Raw genomic sequence first — 11,827 nt, forward strand, 5'->3', positions numbered from 1 at the left:
CATGTCACCCAACATTTCACTTTATAACGAATGTTAAGGATCTCATATCCATGAAATTCACGCAACTAAATCGACATCTGATGGTATTCGCTGCGAATATGAATGTGTATTCAATGTTGACATTCGATCGGTTGACATTAGAGTGTCTAATGGTGTCGATATTCCGTGAGTTTGGACGGAGAACGACACCGTACGTATATCAAATCCTCAGCTACAACTTTCTCTACCTTAACCGACAAGCTTTTACCCAAGTATATACCAGCACATTTACATTTACGCTACAGACTAGTTACAACAAGGAGGAGAGTTGAGAATAAAGAACTGACCTAACCCACAAAGCCTCTCTTCCCCAAAGCAGGTGCTTTTCTCTAGAACAAGTCAAACTCCAGGTGCTCTTCTGTAGCTTTGGAGTCCAAATACTTGCTCTTTGTTTCGTGGGGAGAAGTGTTTGGAAATCCAAATTCGCAAGACTCGGGTAGCTCTGGTGGTATGGTGCAGCGTATCAATGCCCAGCTCAGGCCTTCAAAGAACGGGTGCTGCTTAATCTCAGCAGCACCTTTCTCGAATCCCAGCCGATTCTCAGGCTCCTTTACCAACAGCCCTCTGATAAGATCTCTTGCATGGGAACTGACGAGTGGGCTGTCGGGAAACTTGAGACTCTCCAACACTATATTGGCTAATGTCTCTTCATTATTACAACCTTTAAAAGGTGTTTTTCCATAAAGAAGCTCGTAAAGAAAGATACCAAATGTCCACCAATCAACTGCAGCTCCATGACCCTCTCCTTTGATGATTTCAGGGGCCAAGTATTCGTGGGTGCCAACAAAGGAATTGGATCGTGCATCGGTAGGCTCAGCCACAAGCTGTGGCAATGATCTGATCCGGGCAGCAAGATCAACTTTTAACTTCCTTTCTTTTGCAGCAGCAGGTAAAAAACTAGGACTGAAGCATGGGACTTGACAGGATGGTTCGATGCAGAAAGGCTCAACACAACTAGAACCTGTACATGGACCGGACATCCTTACAGGATCTGCATTTGATGAAGATGATTTCAGGAGAGTAGGGCTCACAGTACATCTGAGTGAGAGGTCAAAATCCGTGAGCATAATGTGACCATCATCCCTAACAAGAATGTTCTCTGGTTTCAAATCCCGGTACACAACGCCAAGCATGTGCAAGTACTCCAAAGCAAGCAGGACTTCAGCAACATAAAACCTGAAATTACAGAGGAAGTTCAAATTAGTTTTCAAGGATGTAGATGGCCAACGCAATAATAATATTAAAAAATAATATTTTATACTTACATCCAAAACCAAAAAATTTTATCTCACTATCCAAATCTATCCCAATGAGAAAAGTTATTAGAAAGTCTCCATTTGGCCTAATTTTGCTAAGATAAAATCCTAGCATCAATGCTCACGAACAAAACAGATGCAGATATACTTCAGAAATATAGGCTCAGAGGACCCAAACTCGATATGCAGTTGCCCAATTGATTTGCACAGCTATCGAAACCCTTCAGAGCTGCTCTGCATGCCGAGCATTCATGATAAGGATGCGGGGCAGAAGTTAGCATCTAACACAAATTAATGTGTCACTAGAATCTTGGGTTTCTTTCTATTTTCAGATGAAGCAGATGTTGAAGCAATTCATGAAAGCAGTCATATCATAGGTAAATACATAATTTGGTGAACAGTGGACATTGATAAGCAAAACATTCTTACTGAATTAGTGGCCATTAGATCCTGCCAAGTATGGCTAAAGGTGGAGAATGCAGAATTAAGCGGTTTCATAGATGGTCAGAAGGTGCTGAGTTAATTTAAATGCAGGTGCTCTTGGTGGCAGTGAGCATCTTAGCATCTCAGAGCACTAGCAATAATGCTGCTTAATTTCAACGTGGCAGTGAAGAAGCAAGTCAGCAAGTTGCAACATGGCAGAGGGACATATTGTCAGCTGAAGGTGGAGGCACGACATATTTTCCTTTGAATCTAAAATGGCTCGGTTTAGTGCTAGTCAGCTCCAACTCAAATGGTACTTCTTCCATTTCCCCAAAGAAGTGGGTTCCAGATCCATTGGACACACATGCGACTTACCAATTTAAAAAAACAGAGAGAGAGAGACAGAGACAGAGAGACAGACAGACACAGATGCATCCATGTTGGATTGGCTAGAGAAACACTAAAATAGAAAAGCGCACAGGAAGCAGCAACCGTTTAAATATTTTTACCATACTGAATCAACAAATGTGCATGGAATGAGTGATAATATAAACAGGTGACTATCGATCACCAAATGAGTATCATTGTTGCTTCATTAACTTCAAATGAACCGAAAAATAAGGATATGAAGAACTTTAAGCATGTAAGAGAATCCACCTAGTGCAAAATAATGTACTCAATAACTAATTCACATATCATATTGCGATACCCCATATATGTAAGGGTAGGTAGCGTATGGGATCTCACATTGCTTGGGAATGAGAAGTTCTTGCTCTTTATAATAATTTCAATAGGGCTCCAATTGTATCATTGACTAGTTCTTTTGAAATATAGATCATGTGACTTGGGCCTTCCATTAGGAGATACATATAGTATCAAAGTTTAGCCCAACCAGAAATGTGGGACTTGAGCCATGCCACCTACGATGGACTAGCCCAACGAGAACGTCCGAAATTTAAGGGGGGAAATTATGATAACCCCATATGATGTGTAACGGTAGATGGTGTATGGGATCCCACATTGCTTGGGAAGGAGAAGTTCTCGCTTTTTATAATGGTTCCAATGGAATTCTAATTGAATCATTGACTAGTATTTTTGGAGTATAGGTCATGTGAGTTAGGCTTTCCATTGGGACGTTACACATATATTCCAAGAGTTACCAAATTGTAAACTGAAAAAGGCTCATAATCCAGTAAATACACATATCAACTAGCCTATGTATAATGAGTTAGAATATGTTAGCTTAATTATTGTTTCTTGGATATATCTCTTGAGAACCCCTAGTTAGGGTTGTCTCTGTATATACTGGGCTAGGCCTATTCTTGGACTAATACAAATTGTTTACATATCAAAAAAAAATTATTGTTTCTTGGATATATCTCATTTTAAATTCAGAGCTTGATTGTGTGTGATGTCAGGAGGGAAAAAAAATAGAAGCAAACCAAAGTTTAAGTGGACCCATCATTCGAGTATTCTACCTTGCAGCTGGTTCAGGAAAGCTCCTGCCAAGCTGTTTCTGCCGAAGGACGTGAAGATCTCCACCTGGACAATACTCCATAACCAAGCATGATAGATTATCTGATGTGAATTGGGCATAAAGTGTTGGAAGGAATGGATGATCCAGCATCCTCAATATTTCTCTCTCGGTTTGAGCCCTTGGCATCTTCTTCCTTCTAGCCAAAAACTCATTGTCCATGACCTTTATAGCAAATAGGCAACTTGTACCAATCAGCTCAGCAAGATATACTGTTCCAATGTCTCCACAACCAAGCTTCTTTAAAAGATTTAGGTGCCTCAAACCCAGGGCTCCATGCTGCATTTGTACGTGACGAATGGCTTCCCATCTCACATCCTTTGACATGTGAGGTCTGTTTCCACAATTAGACCCACTCACATTACTCTCATCACTAATACTTGTACTACTACTATACTCACCTTGGCTACTTTTTGAACTTTGCGAAAATTCTCCCTTCTCTTTTGATTTTATGTTTTTCTTTACTTTCATAACAACAGCTCTGCTTTTATTACAGCTGTTTGAAGCAATGCATGGCTTACTTGCTACAGAATTCCCATTACTTGGGTTTACTTCATCATTAGATTTGGTTGAGTGGGAAATAAGAGAATCTGGTATGAACTCTTTACTTTCAGTCTTCAAAGTGCACTGGCACCTCTCACAAACCACTGGAATTTTACTAGGATTCGAGTCAATATTAACACTGTTATATGAACCGGAAGTGCAGGCAGCAGAACCTGGATTCTGCTTTATTTTCTTCTTAACAGAACTCTTGTTTCTAACAACCGATTTGACTGAGCGGGAGTTATTCCTGGATAACTTGCTTACCCTATTGCCAACAAGTGAACTAGAAGAAGGTGCTACTTTCAACCTGTCTTTCCGTACAAGTTCTGGTGCCGATGCTTTATATGATATATTGGACGAGGCAGGATCTTCTTCAGGCAGCTCTGATAGGTGGCCACTGGCACTAGGAGAAGGTGGGGAAGGTGCAGATGTATGCTTCTCTTTCTTTGCAAGCTCGATCTTTTGTGCATGACCCACATATTTACATATTGAAGAAATAATCCCACTATGCACTGCTATGTTCCCAGTACTATTCTGTGTTGTAATACCAGCAAAACGAGGAGAATTCTGAGAACCTTGGCTTGATGACTTCATTGTCTGCGTTTGAAGATTCTCAGGCATCTTCCCAGAAGAATTGGATCTCGTTTCTTCAGGCATGATTGATATTTCAACCCCGCTCCCTTTACCATCATCTAAGGACAAACCGGATCCACTAGCTTCCACTACAACAGCATCATACAGTGTTTTTATCCTTCCGGCTTCCGAGACTCCAGGAGAACTGGTTGACTTTGACAGCCGTTTCATAGCAGCAGTTTCTGATGCCTTATAAAGGCATAGCTCCCTTAATGCCTGCTTCAAAGTCACAGGTTCTGAATTCCCCATTCCTGGTGAACGGGGCGTTCCAACCGTAATTGGTCGTTTCAAGGGAATTTTCCTTAAAGGACTCGATCCCTCGTGTTGTGAAAGAACTACACTCTTAGTTGAAGCTTTAAGATTAATTGCCTCAAAAAGATGATTAATATCATCTTCAAGAGAACTTTTATATCCGAGTTTTAGCTTATGAAGCTTCTGATCTTTGTCATAAGATCTCCTAGAATGTTGACCGAAATTCAGCTCTTCCCCTGCTTCAACAATTTCACAAGTACCAGAAAATGAACCCATTACTGGGTTACTCTGCTCAAGCTGTTTGGATGTGGTGCCAAACAACGTGTAATTTTAGTTTTCTAAGTTTATTATATTTTAGACACAAATTGCCAGCTGCCTAAAAACACATTGCATGTAAATCCCTTTTTCACAAAAGTTCAAAGCTGGTCCTTTCTGTCCACTTCTTTCACTGGCTCCAACAGTGGCATCCAAACCCTGAAATGACAACCGAGATTTAGATAACATTAGTTAACAAAAAGTCTACATGATAAAACAAAAAAACAGAGATATGATTGGTTGATGACCATAACAGAAGGTGCACTTATCGATGGCATACATTAACATCTCTTTCACGAGCATTTTCAAGTAGTTTAATTTTGAATTCAACCATGAAATTCCAATACACCATCAATAAGCTAATTACCCGTTTGCTCACATTTTTATAACCTTCACTGCTACACAAGATAAAAAATATTGAGATGGCACGTAAAAGCGGCCATCAAATTTACAGAACCCTCGTCCTAGTACCAGATCCGAGACGCTTGAATCTAACCAGCAGCGTCTATAACTTGTTTTTAACCAAAATGTTAAATGAAAATACAATCTTGGTTTTTACGAAGTAGGAATACTTTAGTAATAATCTCTGGTCAGTCCGGTGATCTAATCACGAATCAAAAATTTATATGGCGTGCAGTCTGCTCCGAAAATAACACATCATAAATAAATGAAAAGAAAAGCAAAACAACGAAAAAGAAGCAAGTAGACGCATTTGCACTTAAGAAGCCTACGAAATTTTCCGATGATGAATTCAATTGGTCGCTCGAATAAATAGATCAGAAATAGCGTGGAGCAAAAAACCAGCTAAAGTTTTAGCTTTTGCCAGTTAGGCTTGATTAAAACGAATCACATCCGGGATTCACTAACCTAACGAGTCAAATCAAAGCAGAAACGCTCAGAAAACTAATCGATATTAACTTCAACCAAATCAAGGAGAAATGGGTTAGACAGATAATGAAAATTCAAAGCTAATCCAGGAAAAAACAAACACTCTGAAAATATCTGCATAAACCAAAATCTCGACAAAGGAACCTCGAACAAGTCCCAACACTGTATATGTATTTGTTAAGTACTTGCCTATACAAAATGCATACACATATATGAATATATGTAATGAAATGAATTAAAGCAGTGCAAGAAGCGTGAGATCGGAAAGAGGAACAGTACCAGAATCAACTCCGGTTGAGCTTATACATTGAGGCAGAACTTTATTCATGAAATCTGAGGAATGAGGAAGGAATCAGGATCCCAGTAAGGAATAGAAACCCTAAAGGTAGAAGTGAGGTTGAAGCGGTGGGCGAAATGAGAGAGAGAGAGAGAGGGGGGAAGGGAGGAGCTAAGTACAATGTTACTGTTCTTCTTTCATACCGGCTCTGATTATTTTGAAGATGAGGGCCCACCATATAAAGCTGTTGGGGGCGTATCGAGGAAGAGGGAAGACAATTTTTTAAATAAAATAAAATAAACATACTTATTAAATTTCATTAAATTTTTGCTTAATAAATTCATTATTTTTTATTTTAATTTTTGAAGAACTATTTAAAAAAAAAAAAGAATAATATGTGAGGATGAAAACTTTTTATCAAAAGGAAAATTATATGAAAAAATCTACACAACTTCTTACTATTCATACAACTTCCACACACTATATTTTTTTTAATTTTTGTTATTTTTTCCTTTATAAAAAATTTAATATATGAATATTAAATAAAAGAATTGAATTAGTTTAAAAAGAATAAATTCAAAAAAAATTAAAAATTTAAAAAATGTGGTATGTGGAAGTTGTGAGGTTGTATAACATTGCTCATAGAATAAAAATGAGATGAGAATGATATGTATAACATTATTCTTTTCAAAAATATCGTGCTCTTATTTCCTCAATATTTTCATAATCTATTTATTTAAATCTTATTATCATTTTTTATTCTTAATTTTTTATATTTTAATTCACAATTTCATGTATAATTTATAATGAAAAATATTTTAAATACAAAGAGATTTTATAAAAATTAAAAAAATTAATTATACAAGTTGGCATATTTTGATATAATATATTAGATTATAAAATTACTTTTATTATAAAATAAATCTAGATATCACGAATTAGTAGATCTAATGTACTACATAGCTTGATATATTTATGCAATCTCATTTATAATTGGGAATTATAAACATTGAATTAGTAGATCTAAAATGGACCGAGGTATTCTCGTGATATAATTCAATATTTACAATATTACGAATGAACATTATTTGCATTGATAATCCTAGCGGGATATGTTTTTGTTGTCATCTTTTCTATGAACCTTAATTTAATTAACAGAATCTTGTGAATGTCGGGTATGTCTATTAACTTTACACAATATATATACCTTCAATTAATTTCTATCTTCTATGTTTTTTTGTTTTTTTTTTAATAGAAACATATTCATTTCATTAATGAACTGAAGTTACAACTGTAACTTATCAATACATAAAAAATTCAATACATGGAAAATCCATACTATAAGTCAAACTACGCATCAGCTCTGGATCTTCCTCACGTATAAATTTTTTTGTGTCGGACATTGTCTTAACTTCTAAACAAACTCTCTCATAATAGAAAAAGTGTTATATAAAACAGAACTTAAATGCTCCCTCTATCCTCCCAGATAGAAAGAGTACGGGACACTGCTATAGACACCAATTTCAATAGTCTATTTCTATTTTATTAATAACTAAACTAACAACAAATTATAAATAAACACAGTAACAACTACATGACCACAAGCACTGGTGAGACCCCGGACGTCATGCCCACCGCAAGTATCGACATCTCGAGCATTGACTGAACGAGCACCCAGCTCACGCACAGACTATAACAGCCCGGCCGTATGACCACCGGTCGTAGCATCGCCCACCATTCTCGAATAACTCTTGCCCGAATTACGTCCGATCCAAAGGCCCAACACCTCACTAGAGTTAACAAAAAACAACAACAAAAACAGAAAAACAAAACAACTACAAAACATTGAAATAAAAACAAGAAAGAAACATGAAAAATAAAAACAGATGAAGAGTGCACAATGGGTCGACAGTGGCTCATGCATAAGACTGTTCACGCGTGCGGGTTACGCTCCACTCCAATGGACGTCGAATTTGGTAGTCTTGAAGATTGGCAGCTGGACGTCATGTTGGTGGGGCGCGTGTAGAAGTGCGACGGTTAGAAAAACTCGAACGGCGATCCTCCCTTATTTGGCCTAAAAAAAAGAACTACACAAATAAAATAGACAGATGGGAGGGGGAATGAGCCGAAGCTCTCACCCCCTTTTGTTTGATCTGGAGTTTTGGAGACTTTAGAAATAAGGGAGAGGGTTTTTCTAGAGAGAGAATGAGCTTCTTTCTATCTTCAATGTTGGTGACACTAAGGTCTAATTTAGATAGTGAAATCATATCAACTCATTTCATTTTATCTTATTTAATTATTATAATTTTTTTAAATTTTTAAACAAAATATAATAAACAATTCAACTTTTTTAAATCTCTAAATAAAAATAATATTTTATTTAATTTTGAATTTTCATTTCATATCAACTCACTATCTAAACTAACTAAATCAGTTAACTAAAGAATGAATCGTATAAATGGATAACCTAACTATTATATAAAAAAATAAATGGCTTTATTATTGTAAATAAATAAATATATTTAAATGAATAATGTTATTCATCATCTTAAATTTTATCATCATTTTATTATTTTATAATATGATATTAAATGATTGTATTATATTTTATTTATGAACTTATTATCTAATATCACATAGAATAATAAGAATATATAATAAAAAAAACGATAGAATAGATTTTTCATATAAAAGAGTTTTGCTACACAGCCTTCATCACATTTTACAATCTATATTTTTTAAAATTTTTAAATTTTTTAATATATTTTAAATTTGTTTTGGAGTTTATTATTTTTAAATTATTTTAAATTTTCTATTTATAATTCACATAATAAATATTTGATAAAAGAAAAAAACAATAAAAAATAAAAATATATATAAAATATAGAGTATAAAAAGATTATGAAAATTTATTCCATATAAAATATCATCTCAATTAATTGCGATGTATATGGTTGGACTTGGACATATCTAAGAACACCACCTGTGAAAGCAACCCAAACGAGCAAGAAAGGACGTAATTGGCTACATCAAAACATCACATTATGCCAACTACATCTATTCATCACTGGTCTCCTGTCATCACTGACATCCCCATTAATTCTGCCCAACTCAATATTTATCTTCTGCCTACCAGACAAAATGGACCAATGAAAAGGGTCACAGATTGACCTCACTTTTTAGTAACCATTTATATTTCTTTCCGAAAATGTAGCATGAAATAATAATGGACTATTCTATATATGGATCCCACGTTAGTGATAATCAAATATACTTCCAGGGTTCCATGACAGACTAAACAGCTAATTAATTATAAATAATGATATCCTCACAATATATTATAAAATAAAAATATTTTTATAAAATAATATTATTTTTATAAATTATTTTATAAAAATATTCTTCATTTAAAATATAATTATGTAAAATATTATAAAAAATATTATATATAAATCATCTTCCATTAATTATTTGGAAGTGTTGTCATGGAAGACAATAGCTAGCTTGAGGTCTGCGGACTGCAGCAATCAAATGGATTTTAGCCAATTGGAAACCAGTTTTTTTTTTTCTTTTTTACCATAAGCAAGCAGTTTTATAGATAAATTAAGAATTACATGATACAAATTTTAATGAGGTGAAAGTCTCCAATAATCATTCTAAAGTAAACAAACACAACACCGGTAAAAATAAAAAAAAGGATTTGGAGGCAAGATTTGGCTCCTACCCATTTTCCAATAAGGGGAAGCCAAGTTTTTGAATAGTCTGATAAACAGACTATTAAACTTAAAAGTCGTAGTCAGACAGTGTGTGTTGCATCTTATTTGTTTAGACTAGCTGTAGAAGTTTTCCACGACCACTTTATCTTTATCATCGGTTAGGGAAAGAATGAACATAAGGACATAGCAACCGGATGACACATCAATACACCAGCATAGAACCAACACTGACTGTTAAGGCTATAACCCGAGCAACCCGTTCAACATTTGTGCCCGACCCGCACTTCTTGATGGTTGGACAGAATTGACCGGACCCGCATATTCTTGATTAGGTCAACCAGTGTTTTTTTTTCCCCTCGTCTTCAACCCTCATTTTCCTTCAAGCCATACTCCCGCTCGAGCCGCTCTGCACCGTCCAAGACCCATGTTGAGCATGTTGTTCTCTTCAAAACAAGAGTCCAAAAGAGGACCAGCATAGCTACTGCAAGCCTAAAACGAAGAGGAGATGAACTAGAGAAGGAGAGTCTATTGCCATGTTTGTGTAGCAATCTTGGTTCTCTCACAGTCACACTCCCAACTCACAAAGCTCAACAACCTAGTCTCCATCGACAAAGTCCTCCACCTCACCATTGGTCCCGTCTTCTATAACTAGTCTTCCTCCCTCAACTTCACCTACGCGTTCCACAGCTACTACAAAATTAAGGAAGACTTCGAGACTCTATACGCATGTCGAAGCTCAAGGAGAGGCTAGCTTTAAAGAAGTTAAAGCTAGCTCTATGAAATCTCGTAGATAATACCTTCAACGACAGCTTTCACTATCCTGAAATAATTTTCGATATTTAGAGAAGGGTTAAAACAGATTTTGGAAGGGGCTTGGGTTTCATCTGTAGATTTTATAAGCAGGTTGTATGGGTCAAACCCAATCAAGAGTTAAACCCGTATTTTTCAGTTTGGTTCGGGTCGAGTCGGGTCAAGTAGGGTCTCGAACGGGCCGGGTCACTCGATTTTCTGCGCATGCCTACTGACTGTGGTGGCACGTGTGGATCACGCACCACTCTAAGAAAAAAAAACGGTGGTTGGATCTAAGAGATCTGAAGTCACTGATCTTAGTGGTGCTGCGCGTAACGCTAGCAAACACTCACTGATGTGGCGATGTGTGAGGCTCACGTGTAGTTTTTTTTAGCAGTTTTCTTCAACCTTTCGACATATCGATGGCTGGAAAGTTTACTGGCTTGACACGTGGTGGTCGTAGGAGGCAGGTATGCAATAGATCAATGCTTCTTGGTATTATGGACAGAAAACACTTAAATAACAGGAAAAAATAAAAAACAAAAAAAATAAAAATAAATAATAAAACAAAATATTATAAATAATTCCGACATTTGAAAGGAGGGGAGAGGGTGGAACCAAATCCATAGTTATTGTTTTCTCTTGTCCATCTTCATTGGCTAATTTCATCGATTCTCACGTTAAGTATAAAATAATTAGATCCGATTTGGTTGTTAGAGAATCCAATGCAGATGTGACTCATGGGATATTGTGAAGTGCATGTCTAATGTTGAGTTAATATGGCCACCTGACTCCTCACGTTACTATAATGTTTATAAACTTAAAAATGCAACCATTTTTTGGGTTTTTTTTATGGTAATTTGATGACGACGTGGACGTGTGAGAACGGAAGAAGACAAGCAACAACCATCCCTTTCGAGGGGGAAAAACAACACAAAATGTTCTGTTTTTTAACATGTTAATTTATTTCCCTTTCCTGATTCTGGGATTAACCGGATAATTATGCAGATCTGATCTTTGGATAAACGACACTCACGCAGTTATTTTTAAATAGGTATAAGACTTGCTGCTGCACGTGCGTACAGACACTGTAGATTTCTTCGCCAAGGAACGGGGACAAAACACATTGCACAAAGGGTGCTATCCACGTGCCTTCCATGCA

At 36.3% G+C, this 11,827-nt stretch overlaps 1 protein-coding gene across 1 annotated transcript; it reads right to left on the bottom strand.

Annotated features, from left to right (window-relative positions):
* On the bottom strand, positions 1 to 6,346 carry LOC109005334 (serine/threonine-protein kinase D6PKL1-like). Its single transcript, XM_018984214.2, has 3 exons — positions 6,163 to 6,346; positions 3,197 to 5,154; positions 1 to 1,215 (listed from the first exon to the last, which is right to left on the bottom strand). Exons 2-3 carry the CDS (start codon positions 4,954 to 4,956, stop codon positions 369 to 371), a joined length of 2,607 nt encoding a protein of 868 aa, XP_018839759.1. The 5' UTR covers positions 4,957 to 5,154; positions 6,163 to 6,346; the 3' UTR covers positions 1 to 368.
* Between the last annotated feature and the right edge of the window lie 5,481 nt (positions 6,347 to 11,827).

Source organism: Juglans regia, chromosome 4 (genome assembly GCF_001411555.2).
Source record: "Juglans regia cultivar Chandler chromosome 4, Walnut 2.0, whole genome shotgun sequence".
NCBI classification, from domain to species: Eukaryota; Viridiplantae; Streptophyta; class Magnoliopsida; order Fagales; family Juglandaceae; genus Juglans; species Juglans regia.

What these genes read in the sequence shown, in the direction of transcription:
- LOC109005334 (XM_018984214.2), bottom strand. Translation starts at nt 4,956, where the DNA reads ATGGGTTCATTTTCTGGTACTTGTGAAATTGTTGAAGCAGGGGAAGAG. An exon ending in TTTCCTGAACCAGCTGCAAG is followed by an intron (nt 1,216 to 3,196) that starts GTAGAATACTCG and finishes CTGTAATTTCAG; the next exon opens with GTTTTATGTTGCTGAAGTCC.